We start from the raw sequence: 26,081 nt of genomic DNA, 5'->3' as shown, positions 1-26,081 counted from the left end.
ATGAAATTCTCCAGAAGGTCTAGGATGTTTAGTGCTCAATGATGTAATGCAGGCCCTCAAGTTCCAGGCAAAACAACTCTATATTTACTGCTTGGAACGAAGAGTAGATGTGGTAAAAGGAATTATATTCATCTGGTAAATGAATACAACCTTAATGTGCACCATATGCAGAGTGGTGGGATGATATACCAATATATCATATTTATTTACCTTGTGTAGTTGCAGGGGAAAAAAATGACTATACCATTCAGCCCTTAAGTTGTAGCTATATAACTACAAGAACAGAGAAACTTATGATTTATTTTCTAAATTTGACACTTTGACTATCTTCATATGCAAACATTAGTACCACAGAAAAAGCTATATGGGGGATTTTTTATACCCAAATTAGAAATTTAATTATAAAATATTTCTGGATTTAAACCAAAAAATTAAATAACAAGATTCTCTATATTCTCTATAGTCCATTGAACAATGTTTTTAGACTTTTAAATAGAACTGTGTGCTGACCACTCATCTGAGATTGCCCTTATCCCCAAATTCAAAATGATACTCTTTATTTTTCACCATGGAGATAGAGAAAGCAAAGAAAAGAAATAAGAATGAAACTTATCTAGCATAGAGTCTAGATAAATTTAAATGTAGCAATGTTTCCAAGAAAAAATTTCAAATACATTTATAAGTTAATTTCTTCATTTTTCATACTATTACCAGTAGAATATTCAAGGGTTTTTTTTGTTGTTGTTTTTACCAAGTGTTTCCTGTAAAAAGTGTTAATACAAAGGTCATATGTTAAGTTATTTTGATCTTATAATGCATGCCTATAAATATTTTTATACGGGACCTTCAATTATCTTGAGTTGTAACAACTTTTTCCTACTGTTGCTACTGCCATTACTACTGCTACTACCACAGCTCATACCTCCTTGCAGCTATTCTCTAATTGTAAGTCATCCTGCATGCTCCTAATTCCTGATGGCTTCAACCCCATCTAAAAAGATTAGCTCTAAATTTAAAAGAAACAGTTTTCCCAGTTGGTCATAAGCTAAGAGAATAATTGTTCAGTGCTACAGAGGAATTCAATGTTTTAAAGGACTTCATGATAAGACCTTTTTTTGAATGGGGGTGGAATAGGGGTCCAGATTTGGAAAACTACATTCCTCCAAAAGCAGATCAATAATTATCTAAGATTTTGAAGTCACAAATATTTGCCTGAAGTACTGAGGATTTGTGTGACTTGTCCTCAGTTCTGTGAACAAGGGGTGAGATTTGAACTCATCACTTCCTTGCACTGCCTGCCTGACTCTATTCATAAATTGCTCTCAAATTTGTCTCTTTAATATGCCAGATTTTATTATGAAGGCTTATGAAGCAGCAAAGCAAGCACTATTATACTTGTTTATGTTCTCAGCTTTACTATTTATGTTGGTAAGTGTTAAGTCCTTGCTTTTATTTGTTCATAAATCTTAAAATGTATTTCCCCCATACATTGCAATAGGCTTCTTCAGAATCAGAGTAGTTTGAGTTGAGTAGGTATGCTAGAGCCAGTTCCTGGGGGCTCATACAATCCAATGGTTAAAATTTTAGGATAAGGATTTCCACCTTGGTAATCAGCAAATGCTATAAATCAGTCAGAGATTGACTTATTGCTTTTTCAGTTGTCTAAATTTAAGGAAGTGATGGAGAAATTGTTAATGAGGCAGTTTATACTTAAAAGTGGATCATGCCTTTATTTTTCTTCAGAGGTGTTTTAGACCATGAGATAAGTAAATGCAACCATTAAACTTAAACAGCATAGAATACAGAGGATATTGGAAGAAAAGGGAAGTGGGAATCAGTGTGGTCTCTAGTGTGAGTGCCAGTCTTGTGCTTCTTAACTGGGTGAAACTGGGCAAGTCACTTGCCCTATGAATTTCTGATTCCTCCACTATAAACTGATGGGTTAGACTAGATGACAACTAAAGGTTCTTTCAAGTAATAATAATAATAATAATAATACTCTGACCCTATTGTTGTGAACTTTCAAACATGCAACATTATGATCTTTACTTTCTGTAGTCTTTCATTCTCCAGAGCATTGTTCAAAATATGTAGGTTGCCTAGCTGGGTGACCTGGGGCAAGTCACTTCCATTGCCTAGCCCTTTATTGATCTTCTGCCTTGGAACTGATACTTTAATTTCTAAAACAGAAAGGAAGAGTTAAAAAAAAACAAAAATAAAAAAAATTATAGAATTTTTTTTTGTTTATTTGTTTGGTTGGTTATTTATTTTTTTTATCAATTAGGAACATAGTGTGATAGAGTGATGGCCCCAGGAATCAGGAAGACCTGAGGTAAAAACTGGCCTCAAATACTTCCTGTTTGACCCTGTTTACCTCAGACTCTCCCACTGTGAGGCTCAAATATGCTAATATTTGGGGGAAAGAAAGTGTGTAACATGGTGCTTGACATATAGTGGGCACAAGACAAATGCTTATTCTCCTCTCTTCCCCTTCAGTTTTCTGACTTTTAAAACTTGTCAAAAGTCTTCATATTCTACTTAAACAGATCAGATCCCTTCTGTTGTGACTGTTTCCTCATAAAGTGAAATGGTTGGACTATTCTCTGAATATGTTTTCAGCTCCAAAATTCTGTGATTTAAATGTATAGTTGTGAATTCCAAATGTTCCCATGGAAGAAACCTTCAAAAGTTGCCAAAAAGAAGGTATTTCAAAGAACCATGTGGGATTTAGTAGATGAGTTGGTAGAAAGGCATTTTGAATAGTTAAAATAAGGAATTTCCTTCTTTAAGTATAAAATCTTATATTTATATAATAATGTTACATGGTCATAATAAATTCCACTGGATTCCCAAATTCTTCTATAGTAGGATTTTATTGAATTCCTAGAAATACTTTGTATGTTACACCTAGAGAAATGAGGTAGAAAATGAAATTAACAGCTAAAGTTAAGCAACTATAGTAGTGAATTAATAAGGTAAAAAGTGTTTTGAACACAATAGGAGAAAGGTGAGAATAGCTTATACTTAATAGAACTGCTATTCCTCTCTTTGTCTAAGTGCTGGATCTCTTTGTTGGTGGTATAAGAAATTTCTTGGAGGTTCTGACTTCATTAATTAAGGAGTTTTGTCTGGCACCACCACTGACCCAGTCTCCCATTCAAAACTTTGTAGTTTTCTTTAATTGTCCCTCCATTCCTTTATGTCATCAAATTTGTAGGTACTTAACAAATCTTGGTGGTTTTATGTCTGCATCTCTCAATCTGCCCCCACTTCTATTTCTCTTTTTTAAGAGAAATATAGATCTTTTTTATATCTTTTGATAAATCATCCATACTTCAATTTCCTATCAATTAAAAAAATTCAATTTTATTTTTTCAATTAACTAGCATTTGTTTTTCTCCCTCTTACTTCTCTCACTCTAAAAAGAAAAAAATAGAAAAAAATATTCTGTAACAAATATTCATATCAAGTGAAACAAATGCTGCCCCTGAGGCATGTTCCAAAATAAATATCTCCTGCACATCAAGTCATCACCTCTCTTTAGGAGATGACTCTGCCATTAAAGATTTAGTAAGCACCTACTATGTGCCAAGCACTATACCTAACTCTGGAGATACAAAGAAAGATAAAGACAATCCATGCTCTCAGAAAGCTTCCAGTCAACTGTATTGGGGGTTATTTGGTAAAATTAATAGAGGGGAAGTAAAAGCCATTAAGGAGAACTAGGAAAGACTAATTTTAGAAAGTGAGATTTTTAACTGGATGTTGGAGAAGCTAGGAGGCAGAGATGAGGAGAAAGAGGATCTCATACAGGAGAAATAGCCAGAGAAGACTAGAGTTAGGAGTTTGAGTGTCTTGCTCAAGAAACATCAAGGAGGGGCGTGTCACTGGACTACAATGTATGTGGGGAAGAGTAATAGTTAAGAATCCTAGAAATAGAGGGAGGAGTGAGCTTACCAAAGGCTTTAAAAGCCAAACTAGATTTTCTGTTTGATCCTGGAGATGATAAAGAGCCACTAGAGTTTACTGAGTGAGGGAGGTGGATAACATTGTCAGAACCATGCTTTAGGAAGATCACTTTGACAAGATCATGGAAGTGGAGAATTGCAGTGAGGGTGGAGGCTTGTAGCATTGAGACTAACCCGGAGTTTATTGTGGTAGTCCAAGCATGAGGTGACAAAGGCCTAAACCAGTTTGTCAGAGGAATATAGGGGGCATATTCAAGACATGTATAACATTAGAAGTATTTGGCAACAAATTGAATATGGTTGGAAAAGAGGGAGAATTTTAGGCTAGCATGTAGGTTGGAAACAGGTTACTGGGAGGATGATGGTGCCCTATAGAATTATAGGGAAAGTAGGAAGAAGAAAGAGTTTAGAGCAGTCTTCATTTTCTATTATTTTGTTCAGTCATTTCAATTGTGTCTAACTCCTCATGACCCTATTTGGGATTCTCTTGGCAAAGATACTGGTGTAGTTTGCCATTTCCTTCTCTAGATCATTTTACAGATGAGGAAACTGAGGCATATAGGATTAAATGACTTATCCAGGATCACACAGCTAAGAAGTGTCTGAGGCCAGATTTGAATTTAGTTCTTCCTGACTGTTAAGGGTAAAATTTAGGGTCAAGACTGAATATATTATATTAGTGGTCACCAGGGATTTAAATTCAATCCCAATGCAATACTCAAGTCAGTTTGGGATTTTATGGTGGGTTATTTACAATAGAAGGAAGAAATTAAGAAGAAGGAGAAGAGGGAAGGGGTAGAAGATTTGCTCTGGTCTGGCCTAAGCCAGGGGGAGTTCAGTGGCCTCAGCCAAGGGACCTTCTCAGAAGATTAAATCTAGCTCGGCTTCCAGCCATGAGACCTCCTCCAAGATGAGGGGCCTCCTCAGAGGATAGTGCCTTCAGAAGGTCAAGGAAAAGAGGAGTCAGCCTTCTCACTCACCAAGTCCTATTCAGGGAAACCGCCTCACCTAGACCAGAGCTCCTCCCAATACTAAAAGTCCACCAAAGCTGCAAGCACACCAAATGCCACCAAAAGCTCCCAATACCGCGAAGACAGCCACTCTCACAGGATGTCTACAAAATATATAGGCAGTTCTTTACATCACTACCTGTGTCTCACATGTACCAATGGTAGCTTAAGCTTGGCTTAGGAGAGCCCAAGGGGTCAGTCAGTTGTTTCTGATTTGTCACTTACTAGCACATTCCAGTCATAGGCCATCTTCCCCTACAGTTAATCCTTAAGTGGGGGTGTATACATTCCTGGTTGCTAGAATTCTAAAGACTAAGCAGGGTGGAGTAAATAAAAAATTCACATAACTCTACTGTACCACTTAGCTGCCCTAATCACCATTTCTAAATATCTTTCTCCTCCCTTCCCCATCCTTAGGATAATGATTTTTTTTAACATAGGAAAGAAATATTCAGCAAAGTTAACATTACAAACAAAAAAACATTAACCAAAGTATGTACAGTTTCATATCCATAGTCACTCACTTCTGCAAAGAAAGAAAAGAAATGCATTTTCACAATTTCTCATGCCCTCTTTTCTATTTCCACTGGGACCACATAGTACAAGAAACTGCAAGTACAATCATCTCATTATCAGTTACCTGTGCTACTGTAATAGCTTCCTTACCTACCTTTCCACCTCTATTTCAATCTTCTTACCAAAAGATCTGGTTATTTCACCTCAGCTCAAAAATCTTTAGTGGCTCTTTCCAACTCAAATCCCCTTGCCTGGTGTTCAAACTTTCTGCCATCTATTTTCATCCCCTCTTTCTATACTTTATCCCTTATTACTACACAACAGACAAATTGGACTGTTATCTCTGCCTTAGTCCACCCCAACCCACCAAGGAAAAGCAAGCAGACCCTACTATGCATACAAAAGAGTGCTATACCCAGGTTGCATTTGTGTCTTTGGTCACAGGGTTCCTGTGCCTTGAACATACCTCCTCCCCGTTTTGTTCAAAATTCCCTTCCATCTGTTGTTTAGAATTGGAATCATGTGTGACCTCCTCCATAAAACCTTGCCTAACTCACCCAATTGTACAGGCCAATTACAACCTCAGAATGATACTTTTATAAATAAAGGTAATATTTGCCAAATGGATGAATCAGGAAAGGATTGAGCTGAAGAGCAGGTGCTGTCCACTTATTCAACAAAGGACTAGACAATAACAGCATAAAAGGGTCATAGATTTAGTGTTGCCCATTGTGTGTACTGGAGTGGGAAACATGCGGTGTTTGAGTAATTCTTTTACTTAATGTTTCCTGAGCTAAAAATAATTTGAATATTTAGAACCCTTTTGTGTGCTCTTTGAAATGAGATTTCCCCCATCCTTTGAATGTGCCACACTCCTAGGTGGAATTTTACTGGAGAAGTGCCTGCTTTCCCCAAGTGCAAATTTCCTTTTTTAAAAACTGATCTGTCACATTTTCTTATGACTTCTTGGAGTCAGATCCTATTGCTACAAAATTGGGGAAAAAGCAAGGCAGTTGGTAAGAGGACTCTTTCAGAAGATGAAATAGACAAATATTATCTCTTCCTTTGCATTTATAGTGCAATGTTGTTTTTGTTTATAACGAGAACTTGTCACAACTGCTTCTAAGAAGTTTGCCATCCCTAGATGAAGCAACAACTCAAGCACTTTTAAACCTTGCGCATTCTGTCAACTTTGTAAAATGTGATCTTGACAAGAAAAGGAGAAACCTTAGGCCTGAGAGGAGAAATTCTTGAAAATTTTAAGGGCTTTTATTGTTGGTGTTGTTTTATAATTAAGTTAAAACCATTTAAATTCCCTTTGACACTTTGACAACTTTTGTGAAGTCAATATGTTAGTTTTGAAAAAATATTCCCCAACAAACTGCCCACAACCTTGATTATTGTGATTTGCTATGCTAGTTGATATGCATTTTTCTTAGTCTCATATTGTTTTATGTGGTTTTGGGAAGTATGCAAAATGTTATCATAAAACAAGACACGTTTTGATTGGCATATCAAAAGAATCGATTACCAGATAGTACTACAATATAAAATTCTTTTGTTTTATTATTCATATGCCCCCAACAATTTCATTAGATGACTGGGTTTAGTTAAGGGTTTGGATTCTTTTTACTTGCAGTTATATTGTAGTTTTTTAAGAGCTCAACTATGAGTACAAATTGATTGGATATTTTTTGACCTTTTAATTTATTAATCTATTTTTAATATTCTTTTCTTTTTAAATTTTGAGTTCCAAATTCTTTGTCTCCCTCCCACTCCCAACCATACTCACTGAGAAGGAGAAAGCAAGCAATATGCTGATCTATTTTAAAATTCTATGAATTAAATTATACTTTTTTTCAAATACCATAATTGTTCTTAAACATTCCTACCATAACATTTCATAATAGCTATTTTTAAGATAGTTAATTTACATTCTATCTGAAATTCATAATTGTAAAGAATAGCTTTGCATAAAGGTATATATAATGTAGTTACAAAAGTATGATTTGAAAATTACTAATGGTCAGGATTTTTTAAAAATTCATCCTGATACTATATGAAATAAGACTGCCTCAAAAATCCATAGTAATATAAAACATCTTTTGAGAAGTTAACCAAAGAGCAGGAAATCAATTCATTTCTAAGTTGTAAAACAAAATTTCTATAATAGGACTTAGAGTATAGAAATAGGTGAGTGGACATTTTTGCTTTCAGAATGGGTTTCTCTTTGGCAAATCATGATTTTTACATAAGGCTTTTGAATTCACTTTTAAATAGTGTTTATTATGGCTTCTGTTTCTCATGACCAAAAAAGAAATACCAACATATGCCAAAAAGTGTTTTTCAAACCTTTGAAGAAAGTAATGATCTTCTCTAAGAGTGTGGGTGCTTCCCCCATACCTGTTTCTGAGTATGTATTTCTAACTGTAACTGACTAGCCATATGTGTATACTTTCACCCAAGTAAGGAACAGTGTGTGCTGCCTTAGGAAGCAGCAAACCTAAATTGATCTGGATGCCCTGGAGAGATTGCCTATTTCTCTTTTGAGGAGTATGATTTTTAAGTGTCCTGTAGTCCCTCAAGAGAGAGTGGCACTATGCTTGAGGAGGATACAGTTGCTCACCTCTTGTTGAAACTTTTGACTTAACACTTAGAAAAGCAGGACTCTCATCAAAGCTTCCAAGGTGCTTTGGGGGTGGGGGATACTGCTGGCCAGTGCTGGAGGCTGTCTCTGAGGAGATGGATGTTGGCAGTAGGCAAGGCTGTGGCAGGCAGGCAGCTCCTGTGCTGAGAAAAGCACATCTGTACAACTCTTGTGTCCTGGTATTCAGGGCAGGATTTGGACTGTCTTTAATCTCATTTGACTTGATCATCTTCCTTTAAGGATCTCCATAAAGATGCACAGAGTATTCTTTTCAGCCTTTAGTTGGGATTTGCATCAGTAGTCCTAAACCTGCTCCAGGGACAAAGGCCTTCTCTCCTTTGAAGTCTTTTCTCCTGCTTTTCAAAAGCGATCTAAAAGTCTGTCTCCCACCCTGCCTTTTTTTTCCCCCCTGTAAAAAGGGGGAGGGAGTTAAAGTGGTGCTCTCTTAAACTAGTTGCAAAATAAAATTTTCCCTTTGCTATATGGAAAACCAGGGTTTTTGGGGGAGAGAGGAGGAGCAGGTATACCACTTTAAAAGTTTTCTTAAAAAAGTTCTATTATGCTTTACAATCAGCTTTTAAGTAGGCCATACTTATCTCAGAAAAGCGTAGGTAAAGATTTATGATCCCATAAAACTGGAAAATTTTATCAAAGGATCAATTGATGTTTTTAAGAAGATTTGTGCTACTCCCTCCCCTTTCTGTATTTATTGAGAAACTTTAGGGAGAGATCCTGATAGTCTTAGTTTTCTTTAAAGAGGGAAAACATGGCTAGCATCATCCCATTTCAACATTACTTTCTAAATGTCACCATGTCAGTGATCTATATAAATAGTGGACAGAAGCAGATTTAGGATGGTTGTCGGTTCCTGCTATAATGTTACTAGGTCTTACTTTTGGAATTTTATGACACAATGCTAGAATGTTACTAGACTTTCAAACTTCAACACAAACTCATGACTTGACTTCTTTGTCTTTCTTGGGGTTATCACCTGGGCTGTACTGAACTTCAGGGTCACACTTATCAATCTAGCTGTTAAGTTGAGGGTGGGATGAAGTTTCTGGGGGCCACATGCACTGTCTTGCTTTTTTAATCCTTGTGATTATCTCCTTTGCCCTTTCACAATTTCATTTCAGTTTCAATTTGACTCCAAAAGTTTCTGGTAAGGTTTCACAGTTTGAGTACCCTGAAACATACAAGTCCACTTCGGAAATCTAAAATTTTAATGCTGGAAACACATGGCATATCAGAACTAGTGAGAGCTCTCCTGGAATTAATTTTTATCCTGGTGTTTGATGATCAGGAAACATGGGTAAAGAATACTAGATTTCAAAGAAAAAACATACAAAATTCATTTTCTACTAAGCAAAAAGACTAGATCATTTCCCCTTAAAAACATTTCTTATGCCTGTCTACCAAAAGAAGCAGTAAAGTTGAATTCTGAAGAAGCATCTCTTCTTTCACTCATGCCACTTCTTGAAGTCTTCTGCATATTTCCTGAGCCTGTAGTTTTTGTTTTCCAGAGGTGAATGGATTTAAACAAAATCATCTCACTGAAAACCTAAGAAGTATTTCTGTAATTAGTCACCTAAGAAGAGCATATTTTTTCCTTTCCTGACTATTTGATGTTTCATCATTTGGGGTACTTTTTTTAAACTTTTGAATCAGAAGGCATTCAATTGTTATTTCAAAGGTCATTCTGTACACATACATATACTTGAAGACATGCACAATTTTTTTCTCACTGAAAAGATAAAATAAATGATCATATATACAAAGAAGTGGCACTTTTTTAACCACTTGGCATTTTTGTTAATGATTTTTTCATTTGAAAGTGTATTTCTGTTTCTGTATCTTATTGTAACATTTGCACTAAAACAAAACTAGTTTTAGCATTCAAGCATATCTAGTGATGAATCGCGTTCACTCCCTCCTATATTTCCATGATGGTAATCTTTCATCATATAGTTGGTTCTGATTTGTAGAGGCCAATCTAGAATACTATATAACACATGTATTCTGGAGTATCAGTATTAATATTTGCCAAATAAGGTATTCTTGTGTAAAGATAATTTTAGTGTTTTGACTTAAATCTAAATAATTGGTTGCCAGGGATAATTCCCAAATAATAAAATACCCAAGTCTGCTGGGAATTATGGAGAGAGAGAGAGAGAGAGAGAGAGAGAGAGAGAGAGAGAGAGAGAGAGAGAGAGAGAGAGAGAGAGAGAGAGAGAGAGAGAATTAATTTAAACTGCTCTGGCTCAGGCTGAGCCAGGCTGTAGTTAAAGGACTTGGCCAAAGTGGCCTCCCTGAGCCTGAGGGAAAGGGAGTCAGTCTTATCACTCACCCCAAGACCGTCTCCAAGGAAGCTCCAGTCCTCCACTGAACTCACTCTCCTGAACTGAGTTCAGAACTTAATTCCACTTTGAACTGAATTCCTCACTGACTTTTTATCCCTGCTTTTAAAGAAATTTTCTCTTATGTCACCTCCCCTAAATTTTCACATCTACCAATCACAGTAGACGCTTCTGCTTCTTTCCAGGACTGCCCATTCTTAGTTCTCACCACTCTTTAGTTCTCACCTTCTCTGGTTAGATTATATCTTCTGAGTACTTCACACTTCTTTGTTAAGCTTGCCTTTTGTGAGTTACTTGACCGTTTTTTGATAAATTTAACCTTTATAGGTACTTAACACCCTTTGGTATTATATTTTAAAATAAGACTTAGTTTAAGTTCTAGCTTCACTATAAGGTATGAATTAAGTACCTTCATTGTTCAATCAGGAGTTTACAACTTTATCTTCCCCTAAAGTATGTCTAAGTATGGGTGGAATAATGTAAAGTTCCCAAGACATTCCTGATTCTTGTTAGACCAAGTATCTCCATTGTTACAATAAGGAAAAAGCAAAATCAAATCTTCTAAAGTACAGTCTGAGTAGTTTTTAAGATTTACATTTGTCAGAGTCTTGGTATATCACACTAATGTTGGAAATATAGCCATGATTATGAGTAAAATAATTCTGGTGTCCTAGGAATCCTGTCAATCCATGAAAATTTCTTAAGTCTTATTTTATTGTAAGAAACACTATTACTTTAGAGTTTTCTTATTCATGAAATTATACTTAATAAAAGTAATCTCTCTTCCTTTTAACCCTTTCTGTCTTAGTAACAATTCTAAGATGGAACAGCAAAGGCTAGGCAATCAGGACTAAATAATTTGCTTAGGGTCACACAGCTAAGAAGTGTCCGAGGCCAGATTTGAACCAAGTCCTCCTGACCTCCCCCACCTGCCTTGCTATCTACTGTACTACCTAGCTGCTCCAAAAGTAATCTCTTTTAAAAATAAAAAGGAAGGTGAGAGACAATATGACCAGTGAATGGCCTCAGTGCTTCAATTTCCACCTCTGACAGCCATTAGCTGTTTTCCTCTGGGCAAGTCACTTAACTTCTCAGTTCTCTTGCTACCCCTGTCAGTTACAGAGGAGGCACTGATCAGAACAGATCGAGGAGATTTGTGTTTAGAAGCTCTCCATACTCATAAAATCACAATACAGGAACTAAAAATAATGGCTTGGCATTCCACTTCAAGAAGTACCGTAGAAGAAAATTACAAATGTAACATTGACATGGGTATTTTTAAATCATTCTTTTTATTTTATTCATCAACATGCTTAAGTGAGATGATAAATCCAAGTTTTTCCTTTTAGTTCATTTCCATCTATCTGACCTTTGTTGTTTTTAGCCCACAAATTAGAATGTTTACATTCACTTATCAATTTTCTCTGCCTAAACTTTTGGCTTTGAGGAAACCTGGCACAAAAATCCCTTTCTATCCAACTAGCCCAGTAAAATGGTAATTTATAAAAACAAAAAGGGATCATCACATTAAATATATATCCTTTATAGATTTATGATTTTTACTCTTGATCAAAGGCTACCAATTGATAAAACTAGGTAGTAATTTTGTTATGGAATGGAAAAGCTTCTACAACAGGGACATAGGAGGAAACTCATAAGGCAAGGAGTAAAGTGTAAGGTAATTTTTACTCTCTCACAAATTTATACATATATCCTTTCTATTTATCTATTTCATACTCATGTCTCTTTAGAAGATGAGAAGCGTTGAGAGGTAAGGGAAGGCAGATGCCTAGTTTTGAATATGATATGTATAACTATACCTGGACCAACTTTTTTTTTTTCAGTAGTTGCTTGTATTTTCTAGATTATCTTTTTTTTGTTTTTTTCTTGTTTTAGAGGAAAAGGAATTGTTTTGTGCTTTGAGAAGGTTCAAAAAACTTAAATTAGATGAGATTCAGCAAGCACTTTGCTCCACTTCTCCCTCTTTTCTCTTGGGATGTTGTCTTGGCCATCACTTTATTGTCAAATATCAGAAGACTAATAAAGTAGTTTTCAAAGCATTATTTGATGCAGAGAGCATTTAAACTATGTGAACCTTAAAAATTCTCAGACCCTACTTCATAAGGTTAAGATTGTAAACCTTAAAAAATTCCCAGATCCTACTTCATAAGGTTGGGTTAAGACCATTCCCCATTTTAAACAATGAAGGAACTTAGATCAGGAATGTGAGACTTCTACTTAGATCAGGAATGTGAAGACCTCTACTCCACCCCTACTTAAGCATACTTTAGGGGAAGATAAAGTTGTAAACTCTTTGCTGAACAATGAAAAGTACTTAAACCCATACTTAAAATAAGGCAAAAAGTTCTTAAGCTGTGCCTATTTTTAGAACTAATACAAAAGGGTGCTAAGTACCTATAAAGGTCAGGCAACTTGTGAACTTGCAAAAGGCAAAGAGGTGAGAACTTACTCAGGCGTGAATTACTCAAAAGTTTAGACTTCTTAGGTGTGAATTAAGAATGGTCTGTCCTTTGAAAAACATCTACTGTGATTGGTAGAAGTAAGAATTTAGGGGAGGTGACATAGGAGAAAATTCCCTTTAAATAGGAGCTCAGATAGAGCTGAAGGGACATTCAGATTCACATTCTGATTCAGATTCATTCAGATTCAGGATTGAGCTGGTGGAGTCAGCTGAGATTAAGCTGGCTTGGTGTCACTAGAATCCTTGCTTGAGCAAATCTTGTGGTGAGTGATTAAGGACTGACTGATCTTTCTCTTAGGGCTTAGGCCTGGGTTGGCCAGGGCTGCCCTGGGCCGGCCTATCCTTTTCTTATTATTTCCTTTTTTCTCTCTCTCTCCTTCATTAATTCCTCATTTGTAGTAATTAAAATCTTTATAAAACCCAGCTGACTTGGGTATATTTTAATAATTGGGAATATTTCCCTGGCAACCACCTTATATTTGATTTAAAACAAGACACTGTCTTGAAACCATATTTCCTGTGGTCACAATTTACTCATCCTCTCTTTTATCTACTACAACTTAAGTCTTCCACTATTTTAATTATCACAGTTTATGACTCCAACTACTTTAATTATTACAACTAGAGCCATGTTATATAGAACATACAGCCAGTAGAGTACTGAACTTGGTATGGTGTGAGTTTGTCTTGGCTCTTACCCAAGGAGCTTGCCAGAAGTACCAAAAATATTCCATGATGCTCTCATGTATAATTCAGTTTTTTAGCTTTTACCTGATTCCCCCAAATGCATTACAGTTGGACTCTACCATATAGGGTGTAGTATGTTGGAGGCAATGTCATTTTGGATATTTATATATAGCTATAGACACAATGTGTAAATTAGCAATGGATATACCCTAGTTCCCCACCTTTGGAATCAAGATCAATGTTCCCCAACCCAAACTATACTGAAGATTGATAAAATGTCTAAATCTTCAGCCATGGAATCATCCACATTCTGCAGCCCTGACTCCATCAGAGCAGTGAGGCTTTTGTGATGTTTAAAAAATATATCTGATTTGGAGACAGAAGACCTGGGTTAAAAACCCCTACTGTGCCGGTTATTACCTGGGTGACCCTTTAGGCAAGTCACATAACCTTTTGGACTCATTTTCATCAGCTATAAAAATCTCAAGGAGTTAGATTGATGAATTCTAAGTTCCTTTCCAGCTCTAAATCTATGTTTCTATAATATTTGTCTTTGTATTCCCAGTAATTAGCAACTGTCCTCCATGAATGTTTGTGGAATTAAATTTAGTGAGTTGAGGGAGCAGGAATCAGTACTTGGAGAGGATGTGGAAGAAATGATATAAAAAGAGACCAGCTTTTTTTTAAGTTTATGAGATCCTAAGAAATTACAAAGGGGACAGCTTCAAAGAAACTTGGGAAGACTTTTATAAAGTGATGCAAATAGTGTAAATGCTAAAAACTGTAAATGCCAAATTCTGTAAAGGTCTTGGTCAAACTGTAAGGAGAATTTTAGTGTTTTGACTTAAAATCTAAAGAAGTGGTCGCCATGGGAAATTCCCAAATATGAAAAATATTCAAGTCAGCCGGGATTTATGAAGATTTTAATTAATATAAATGAAGGAATTAAGGGAAGGGGATGGGAAGGGGGGGAGAGAGAGAGAGAGAGAGAGAGAGAGAGAGAGAGACAGAGAGAGAGAGAGAGAGAGACAGAGAGAGACAGAGAGAGAGAGAGAGAGAGAGAGAGAGAGAGAGAGAGAGAGAGAGAGAGAGAGAGAGAGAGAATAGCCAAGAAGTAGAAAAGGGCGTAGGCCAAAGCTAGTCAGTCTTTATCACTCACTACAAGATCATCTCCAAGTCTCCAAGCAAGCTCCAGTCCTCCACTGAATCTCTTGAACTGAGTTCAGAGTCTAACTTCACAATGAATTCAATTGCGAACTCAATTCAAAAGCTCCTTCAACTCTGAACTCCAACTCCTCAATTACCTTTTACCCCTTCCTTTTAAAGAAATTTTCTCTTATGTCACTTCCCCTAAATTTTCACATCTACCAATCACAGTACATGCTTTTTCCCAGGACTGCCCATTCTTAGTTCTCATCTTCTTTTGTTCTCCCTTCTCTGGTTAGATAAAATCCTCTGAGTACATCATACCTCTTTTGTTAAGCTCACCTTTTGTAAGTTCCTTGACCTTTAGGTACTAATTTAACCTTTATAGGTACTTAGCACCCTTTTGTATTAGATCTAAAAATAGTTCTAGCTTTACTATAAGTATGAGTTAGGGACTTTTCATTGTTCAATCAGAAGTTTACAACTTTATCTTCCCCTAAGGCACTGTCTGAGTAGGGTGGAGTGATTTTAAAAGTTCTCAATACATTCCTGATCAAGTACCTCCATTGTTAAAAATGGGGAATAGCTTAATCAAATCTTCTAAAGTAGAGTCTGAGTAGTTTTAAGATTCACAATAGTGAAGTGAGCAGAACCAAGAGAACAATGTATACTATAACAATAGCATTGTAAAAAGGAATAAACTCAGAAAGATTTAAGAACTCTGTTCAATATCATGATCAATTCTGATTCTAGAGAATTGATGATAAAGAATGTTAACAAGCTATGTAAAGAGGCAGTAGCAGACAGATCTTGCCCTATGTCTCTTTAAGAGACCCACTATAGAAAAAGAAAGAGGCAGTTAAGGAAGAACTATATTTTCTCTGTCTTCCTAGGGAGCAGGGGTTCTGGGGATTTCTGTGTCATTCTCTCAGTCAAGAAGATCTGACTGTTACTTTTGAGAGTTTGGGATATAGATACCAATTTGAAAAAGAGTCTGGTTACTGAGAACTTTTCTCCTCTTAACTTTGAGGGAGGAGTTTTCTGTGTCTGTGTGACAGGCAATTTATAACTGACAGTTAATAGAAGAATTATTTTAAGGAGTTTGTTATTGATTTAATGTTCATCAATTAGATAAAATAGATAGCAAATTTAATATTAGTTAGACAGAGTAGATAAGTTAGACTTGCTTTGCCAGGCAAGAAGATTCTTAGTTATAGGATTTTTTAGGGATTTTAATATAGGAATTAATATAGGGATAGATATAGTATAAGAATTAAGAGCTATAATCTCCTATTTCCTACTTCCTATTTCCTATCCTAACCTCTCCTATGAATAAATAGGTGTCAGTGGTGTGCCAAACTGATCTCTGTGACTTTTCTCAACTTTCACCGATAATTTTACCCAACAACAAGCCTCATTTTGGCATGAAGTTAAGGCTTTTGCCATTCTGGTTAACGACCTACTCCCTCCAATTTATCAACATCCTTCTAAAATGTATTGAAAGCAGACAACATTTAGATGATAGGTTCACAGGATTTAAGTAGATTAAGACCAGCAACAGTAAAGTTTTGTGGACTGATTTAAAGATATATGTTTCCCTGGTGCTGGTTTGTAGACCAACAACTGGGGGGGAAACAACAACAACAACAAAATCTATGCTAGATTAGTTCTCTTCTTCTATGTTACACTTCAACTAGAATTCAAGCAGATTTCTGAGCCAGTGTCAGAATCAGTGTCTCAGCAATAGAAGGGACGTTAAGGGCCATCTAGAATCATCTGTACTTGACCAATCATCCTTTCCACAAGTCACTGTCCAGCCTTTTCCTGAAGACCTCCATATTGGATCCCATGACATGTTCATTTGGCATCTCCATGTTCAAAGTGGCAGATTTCTGCAGTGCCATTTTGCCTTGCGTGGGTAATTTGGCCTTTTTCAATCAAGGAACCTGAGAGTTTTAAATGTTGTCCTGTTGTGTATCATCTGTACAGAGCAATTTCTGCCTCTCATCCTGAAAAATGAAGGTAGAAAGGAGAACTCTTTGATACAGAATTATAGAATTGAAGAAAACTCTAGAAAGTCATTCAGTCTTTCCCTGACTGTAAGGCAGCCAACTTTATTCAGGATATATTGATAATCCATGTGACCATATTTGTTAGTGTTGCCTTGATGAGTTGGTTTCTTTTGCGTGATCTTTTGGATTTATTTTCACGACTCTTGGTAGTTTGGGCTCCACATCAATGGCAGATATTACATAAGAATTAACTGAGGCTGATAACAGATTTTATATTTTATCCTGGGAAAAGATGTGGAAAGATTCACCTGCCTTCTCCCTCACACTTTTCACCTAAAGCTTCCTGGCCAGCGAGAAGCTTTATGGTAGGAAAATGGAAACAGGATAGAAGTTTTTGAATCCCGCGAAGAGCATGAAAGAGCCAAGCTTTTGAGATGACAATAATGAGTCAGTAATCAAATATTATTAATATTTGGGGGCCACAGCCATGCTCCAACTACTGGACGTTACTTTTAAGGCTATTCCCATCCAGTGATCCCAATTTAACACTGCACTGGTCAGAGGATAATACTAGCTCAGTAGGGAGAGAGATTAGAGACTGAAAGAATTAGACAATGCTAGGTATTAGCATAGGAAAAGAGAGAGAGACAGAGAGAGAGACCTGACCAAAGGGCCAGGCCTCAGGAAAGAAAAAGAGGAGAGAGAAAGGGGAGAAGTTAGTCTGTAGGATGTCCTCGAAGTGGTGGGGGGAGCTGGCTGTGTTTCTCCGGTTTATTCTCTTTGATACGTAAATGAACTCAATACATATTGATAAGTTACATGATGCCTCAATACATATAGATGAGTTACGTAGTGTATTGCCATTGGATAATTGCAAATTATGACAAGGTGAAGGTGGGGTTATTATCCTCAGGTGAGTGAGACAAAGGGAAGGAAGGTTTCACGCCCTAACTTCAGCCACACTGGGAATAGAGTTCATTGCCATGCGCAGAATGGTCATGTGCTCACTCACAATCCTTGTCTCTCCACAATACCTATGGGCTGGACTGCTACATCACCTATCCACATTTTACCAGCCAACTGATTTTCTGAGGTCTGGACCAGTTTATGCTAGGGTTTTATCTTATTAGTAACTTACTCTTCTTTTATTGTAGCAATCCATGGTAGTGGCACTCTGTAGAAGAGTGGGTTAAAAAAAGAAAAGCAGGAAAGGAAACAAACTTAGAAAAAAATTCCAGGAGGCAGCTGGGTAGCACAGAATTGAGAGCCAGACCTAGAAATGGGAGGTCTTAGGTTCACATATGGTCTCAGATACATCCTAGTTGTGTGACTGTGGGCAAGTAATTTAACCCCCATTGCCTAACCCTTACTACTCTTCTGCCTTGGAACCAAAACACAGTATTGATTCTAAGGTAGAAGAGAAGAGAAAGAAAGGAAGAAGGAAAGAGAGAGTGAGAGAGAGAGGAGGGGGGAAGGGAGGGAGAGAGGGAAGGAAAAAGAAAGGAAGTTCCATCAAACAATTGAGTAGATCAGATCTGGCCTCAGATACTTCCTAGCTATGTGACCTTGGGCAAGTCACTTTTACCCCCGTTGCCTAGTCCTTACTGTTCTTCTACCTTGGAACCCATATACAGTATTGATTCTAAGATGGAAAGTAAGGGTTTAAAAAAGCCACAACAATCTAGCAGAGGTCAAAAGGCATTATCGGCAGATTTCTTGCTCTACCTCCACTTATATAAGCCATGATGGGTCACCCAATAAATACAAAGCCAGGCCTTACTCCGAAACTTGTAATAAGAAATAAAGAACACTAGACAAACTAAGGGTAGGGGCAGCCTGAATTTTATAATTGGGAATTTCTCTCCATGCCATCTCATCAGGTGTCTTGTTTGTTGCTTTTCAGAAAGCACATTTCACTTGTCCTTGGAATTTTTATTCTATTTATTTAAGATTAAGGTTCTGGAAGCGTGATATTCAGCTTTGATGTATTTAACTCTGCTTTATCGCTAGTATATTTAAGCTTTCAACAATGATTACTTGGTAATCAAGAAATGAATCTAGTTGCCTAGATTATTTGAGATTAAGCAAGGACTAGTCTACAAATTAAAACCGTGCTTATGGGTTTGGGTGAAACTAAAATAGGGTATTTTGTTGTGTAGTTATGGACTAGCATGATTTCAGTTTGTTGAGTTGTGTATTAAAGGTACACAGAAACAGGTGAAATTGAGTAATAATTTTTTTAAAATTTACCTTTGTTTAAATAAAAGGCCTAAAAGAATTGTAAACAACTTGTTTTTTCCCCCTAAAGGTGAGATGACCACTCCCCGAGTTATTTTGACTGGTCACGACTATGAGATCACTTGTGCTACAGTTTGTGCTGAACTTGGCCTAGTAATAAGTGGTTCTAAAGGTAAGCTTAATGGTTACTTGCTCTAGTATGTCTATTTCTTTGCATTTTTAGTGATTATGCCCATTTGGATTTTTCCCATCTTTCTGAGGCAGACAAAGAGCATCATCTTATCTTTATTGTGTCCCCCCAGATTCCCTGGGAATGACCAATGGCTTGGCTCTGCCACTACACTGGCCTGTTCTAATTGCCATGAATCAGGACTAGTGTGGTAGTCAGAGTAGAAAGATAAGCTTAAGTTTATTTAATACCTCAGTGCAATCACCATCAGTAGCCCAATCAAAGATGTATAGTGTTGCTTCTAAAACAATCTCCGTTAAGTCAATAGAAAAACTAAAAACACAACTTAATTTTACAACTTCCAGTTTGTTTCTTTTTCTGCTAGAGAGCTTTCAGAATCGTTTATTAACCATTTAGGGATTTGGAAGTAAACTGATACCAGGGTCCATAACCATGAAGTACAGGAGTACTATGAATATCAGATTTTCCTTGTTCTAAGCCATAATCATTTAATTCATTTCAAGAAAGCAAGAATTCTTAGTCTATATGAGAATAGAGTCAGAAGAACAAACTTAACAAATTAGTTATTTCTGATTGAAGAAATAAAAAAACGTGTAGGTTTTACTATAGTTAAGGGAAAAGGTAGGGGAAGTCACAATTTCCATGATATATGCTTTTTACTAAAATAATTTTTTTGGAACAAAACATTTTGAACAAAAATGTTATTCTCCTGAAAGCAAACTCAGTACAATCTAACTACCTTTGTCTGCTTTTCTCTATAGGGGCAAAAATTCTTTATTTTGCTACTGTCTACATACCATTAGGGAAGGTCAGTGATGTAATGGATACAGTACAGGCCTGCAGTCAGGATGACACATCTTTGTGAGTTCAGATACTTACTAGCTGTGTGACCCTGGACCAGACCCTTAACTCTGTTTGACTCAGTTTCCTCATCTTTAAAAATAAGCTGGAACAGGAACTGGCAAACCACTCCAGTATCATTTTCATGAAAACTCCAAATGGAGTCCCAAAGAGCTGACCATGACTGAAACAGTTAAACATCAACTTTACACCCTGTGGTCCTTTATTGATCCAGTCAGGGCAGAAGTGCTGTATTCTCTTCTGTCACTTCTACCTCCCTGATTTGGACATTTCACTTATGCTAGCTCTTCATGGGAACATTTCTTCTCTTTTTTTAAAAGCCTTGCCTTGTGTCTTAGTTAAGACACAGACAAAGTTAAGACAAAGAGTTAAGTGACTTTCCCAGGGCCACACAGCTAGGAAGTGTCTGAGGCCAGATTTGAATCCAGGGTCTCCTGATTCCAGACTGATGCTCTACCCACTGTGCAATCTAGTTGCCCCTGAACATTTCTTACACATCTAGTTTTGCATTCTACACTTACTATGTATACACTGATGTTCATTGAATTCTTTTTTTGCTTCTTCACATCACTGTTTTATAGCCAAAATGTATTTTTGTTACTGAATTTTATACTACTGGATTTTATTAAATCAATATGAATTATTCAGATATTTTTAACAAACTGCCACATGGCTAACATTATTAACTCTACTCATTCCTCAAACACATATCTTTGACTCATGGACCTCTAAGGTATAATGGATGGAGATCTGACATCAGCCAAGAAAACCTGGATTCAGGTCCCAGCTGGCTGGGTGACCCTGTGTGACAAGTACCTTAAGTGACAAAGATATAGCTTGCATTAATAGAAGGAATTTCCTCCTCCAGACATTTCCTATATCAAATCAATCATTATCCATATAAGAACCGACTGTACTTCTCTTTTCAATGAGAAGGGTATACACGAACATATGTATATTAGACTTTTTATCAACAAGACCCTTTCTTCCCCATAATCAGCCATAAATTGCCACAGAGGGAGAAAAGAATAAGGCTCTTGCTTGGAAGCAGCCAGTCTAATATTCATTGTAGAAAACCTGCAGTCTTGAAGGCAGAACCTTTGTTGGTGGCCCAGACACTCCCAAGGGTACAGGGAACAAAGGGAGTCATAGCAAGAATCCCTACATAGACTTGCCAGAGGTCCTGCCAGGAAGACATCTTTGTGTTAGGAGGAAACAAAAGAAGAGGAGAGCTATGAGGGGGTCTCTTTGAGGGGCACTTGATTAGTTGCCTACATTAGTGGCAGCTAAAAGGCTTATTAGACAAGAGAAATTAAGGGCTGAAGGGGAGAAGTATGGAGAAAAGGATTGCCATCCTGGGTCTGACCTGTGGGCTGGCTAGTCTAAAATCTGTTACTGTGATTGTGCTCCTTGGCATCAATTGTAGAGGTTCAGTATCATCTTTTGTTAGTACCATTTCTGGTTTGAGCATACAGAAAGATGTTCAGAGGCTTTTCTGAATATGCTTATAGATTATCCCTGGGATAGTGAGTTCAGTTGGCTTATTGTGTGATTTGGGAATAGGGCATGGAAAGAAAATGGGTTCTAGCCAGGACTTCAATGAAGGCCATGGACCCCTAAAATGGCTCGGAAATAAGGGTTTCACAAAAATAATTTACCTCTAAAGTGATCATACTTTTTAAATGTGTATCATCTTCGATAGTATAGTATGGATTGTTCAGTCTGAAAAACACATTCTCAAGATTCACATCAGGCTTAGTTTAAATTTGGCTGCATTCAAAAGAAAAATGTAACTATTAATATTGCTGAAGGGTCACATAAAAGGCTATTTCAGAAAATGATTTTGAGTTTGCGAGAGTAGCAGGACTATAATTTTATAGGGAATGTGCTCCTTTGCCATTCTTTTCACTACTACTCTAAATGATTATAATCACATTTTAAATGAATCTAAGCAATCTCCCTTACTACCTGTCTTTTCTTTTGAAAAGAGATTAACATTCTGCTCTAAGGTAGAGATCATTCATGCTTTTTACTGCCCTTCTTTCTTCAGAAGGACCGTGCCTCATACATTCTATGAATGGAGACCTATTAAGAACCCTGGAGGGTCCTGAAAACTGCTTGAGACCAAAACTGATACAGGCTTCAAGAGAGGGTCACTGTGTCATATACTACGAAAATGGCACCTTCTGTGTATTCAGTGTGAACGGAAAACTTCAGGCCACCATGGAGACAGATGACAATATTAGGGTGAGTATTGTAAAAGCTTTTTTTACTAGCCACATATCATATACAGATGACTTTCAAACAAGCAAGGAGAAGAGAGTGTTTATAGAAGTGTGAAAGTTCTGGAATTGTTCACAAGTTAAAGAATCAGGTAGGCGTGGTTAAGGCTAGACTCCCTGATGCCATGCCACCCATGTGTCAGCTCTGCTAATTGCATCAACCAATGGGAAATCTTTGTATTCAAGATCAATTGGTAAGTGGAGACATGGTGTCAGCAGTTAGATTTTCTTAAGGGGTTGTGAAATGATTTGGTATCATTCTGAGCATCTTGTCCCAGATCATAACATGTTGAGAGAGGGAGGTGAAAGGGAAGAGAGGAGCGAGATCTATAATTTCAGGTTAGTGATGATAGTAGAGACAGTGATTAAAAATAGAGATATTTGGCATCAGTGTTGGCTTTTACCTAGATGTTGCTAAATAATGTAAAAATTGTCTTTGGTGTGGAAATTAAAGCACCCAAATTATGGGAATTAGGCTCTCAGGTACATCTTGATTCTGAACATTTGCTTTATCACTTTGAACAAGAAATGGAATAAAGATTCCAGTCAATTCAGCAAGCGTTTATTAAACACCTATGTGTCAGGAACTGCCCTTAGTGCTAGAGACAGAACAAAAACTAAACAGTCTTTGCCCTCAAGGAGCTTACATTCATTTGGGAAAAACAGCATATACACAGAAATGTCTATTTAAAAATACACAAAATGATTTCAGACAGATTCTGACAATGGGAGGGGATAGAATTCCATAAAGGAGATGATGCATGAGCTGGACCAATTGACAAGACCTAGGGAGTTGAGAGGCAGAGATGGTGACCAGCAATAGCATTCCAGGGCTAGAGTGCAGCCTGGGCACAGGAGATAGAGCATTGGAGCAGGCTGGCTCATGGAATAAGTGATAATTACATGAATTCAGTGGAGGACTGTAGGCTGTATAGCCAGTTTATGAGTTTTAAATTTGAGCCTGAAGAATTTCTTCCTAGCAGCACAATAGATATCCCACTTCCACTTAGCTGCCACTGTGGTACTAATCTTCACCATCCCACCCTTGGACTTTTGCAATAGTGGTCTCTGAGTTTTGCATCTCTTCCTTACCCAATTCATCTTCCACCCAGCTGCCAACATCTTTCCTCTTTGGTGACTATCTTACACTTGATGCCTCCATTTCTCTTCTTACTATTCCAAACAGTCTGGCTTCCAACCTCATCTAACAAGGCCTTTTCTCAATCCTCCTCCTTGATCTCCCAGTAGCATGTGACACCATTTTTTGTTCACTTTCTCCTTGATATTCTTTTCTTTTGGGGCTGTGACACACTGCTCTTTCCTGTTTTCCTCCTCCTCCTCCTGTCTGACTCCTCCTCAGTAGGCTTTGTTTTTTTCTTCATGTCTCATCTATTCATTGTGAGTGAGGCTCCCTTTGGCCCTTTTAGCTCTTCCCTCTTCATTGTCTCACTTGTGATCTAACTAGTTCCTTTGGGTTCAGTTATCTTCTCTAGGCAATGGTCTTGAGCTTTTCATATAGGCTTGAGTTGCACTCTCACATCACTAGCTGCCTTTTGAGTCCCTCAAACTGTGTGCCCTCATTGACTCAAATTCAACATGTTCACAACAGCATTCATTATGTTTCCCTCAAACCCTTCCCTCCAAGGCACCCAGCCTTGCTGTCTTGATGCCATCCTTGGCTTTCTGTGCCCCTTCAGATCAGCTCCATCACTGGATCTTGTTATTTCTACCTTCACGACATGGTCCTCTTATCTTCACTCCCCCAGTAGGAGGCTAGTTCAGGACTTCAGCACCTCTCACTTGGGCAATGGTGGGAGTCTTAGCCCTGCCAAGCTCTCTCCACTACACTACAGAAGTGATTCTTCTGACCAGGTCTCCTCTTCACTCACTAAACTCCAGGAAGCCCTACTCTACCTCTAGGAATAGAGAGAAAGTCCTCTATTTGGCATACAAAACTTAATAACTTGGTCCCTTTATCCCTTTCCAGTCTATGCTTCCCCCCCCCCCCTTCCTCTACATTTTCCATGAACTAGCTACACTGGCTTTTATTCCTTCCACAGGATGTGCTCTCTCTATACATTTGCCTTGGCTCTTCCCCAAACCTGGAATATCTCTAACTCTGTCTCTCTGTTCAGTTTCCTGCCCTGTTGCCTTGTCCCAGTCAGTGCCTTCCTTTCTGAGATGACCCTCCATCTACTCTATATAGACCCCACATCTTACAGATATGTGCTTCTTTGCATTTGTCACCTTCAGCATTCAAAGAATATGAGCTTTTGGACACAAGTGCCTGGGTTTGGGGCCTTTCTTTGTATTCTCACGGCCTAGCACTGTGCTCAGCACAAAGTAAGTGTTTAATGCTTTTTGACTGACAAGTGTGCACAAGCCCCTTCCTCTGAAGAAGTTGCAGGGCTTCCAGTCTGTTTCCAAATGGCTTGTACATCACTCTCCTTCATGCACTCTGTTCTGCCCAGACTGACTTGCCTTCCACTATTTAGTCCCAGACTGCTATTCTGCTCTGTAGAATGAATCCCTAGCTTCTTTGAAAGCTTGGCTCAAATGGAACTTCCTATATAAACCTATCATGTCTTTCTGTCCCCCGAAAGCCCTTAATGTATCCTATATTTACTGTTGTGTAGATGATGTTTTTCAGGATGACATGTGAGGTCATTGGGAGCAGGAACTGTTTCAATGTTATCTTTGTATGCCTGGCACATGAATAGTGGACACTACAAAGGGCATGCTTATTGAGTGGGCAGTAGTGAGCCATTGAAAGTCCTTGAGGGTGGATGTAGCTGATGTGTCCGACAACTTATTAAAAATCAGTTTGGCAGCAGAGGATGGATGCAAGATGGAAAAGAAACCATTTTGATGTCTTAGAATATTCCAGGTGAGAGGTGATGAAGGCCTCAGTGGGTTGGTGGCCATGTGAGTGGAGAAAAAGGAGTGGATGATGTGAATTTTAGATTTACTACATCCTGCTCAGTCTAACAAAACAGGAATGCCTACACCCCTACTTAAGGGTTAAGTTTTGAGAAGTATGGCCTATGACAGACATGTGCTAGCAAATGACAAATCAGAAACAACTGACAGACCTCCTGGGCTGTCCTAAGTCAAGCTTAAGCTACCATTGGTATATGTGAGACGCAGGAAGTGATGTAAAAAATGGTCTATATATTTCGTGTCACTTCCTCTCTCGGCCTTCAGGGGGCTGAGTGTCTTGGCATCTTGCAATGGCAGAAGCTATTGTCAGGGTTTGGTGGTGAGCGTCCTTGATACAATACTGGGAGAAACTTAGTAGCCTAATCTTCCCTGAGCTCTCTCAGAGTTTAGACTGATTCTTTTTTTTCCCCCCTTTACCTTTCCTAAAATGCCATCCTTCTAGGAGGCCCCTCATCTTGGAGGAGGCCTCATGGCTGGAAGGTCTCTGAACTCCCCTTGACTCAGGCTAGGCCAGAGAAATCCTATACCCTTTTCCCTCTCTCTTCTTAATTCCTTCCCTCTTTATTAATTAAATCACTATGAAATTCGCAAGCTCACTTGAGTATTTTATTTGGGATTTGAATTAATCCCTGGCAACCAACTAAATTTATATTTCAGTCAAAAAACCCCTAAATTTACCCCCTTACAATGATGAGGTAGAGGAGGAAGAGGGAAAAACAGGTGAAGATGACTCTGAGGTTATGAA

General features: G+C 37.7%; 1 protein-coding gene across 1 annotated transcript in view; it reads left to right on the top strand.

The window, feature by feature from the left end:
- LRBA (LPS responsive beige-like anchor protein) overlaps positions 1-26,081 on the top strand; it is an 854,371-nt gene that overhangs the window by 821,340 nt on the left and 6,950 nt on the right. The window contains exons 53-54 of the mRNA XM_056803808.1: positions 19,134-19,235; positions 22,165-22,361. Coding sequence (XP_056659786.1) covers positions 19,134-19,235; positions 22,165-22,361 — 299 coding nt within the window. The remainder of the gene's footprint in view (positions 1-19,133; positions 19,236-22,164; positions 22,362-26,081) is intronic.

Source organism: Monodelphis domestica, chromosome 6 (genome assembly GCF_027887165.1).
Source record: "Monodelphis domestica isolate mMonDom1 chromosome 6, mMonDom1.pri, whole genome shotgun sequence".
NCBI lineage: Eukaryota > Metazoa > Chordata > Mammalia > Didelphimorphia > Didelphidae > Monodelphis > Monodelphis domestica.
Note: the sequence above shows the minus strand (reverse complement) of the source record. Positions and strands in the feature narration are given on the sequence as shown.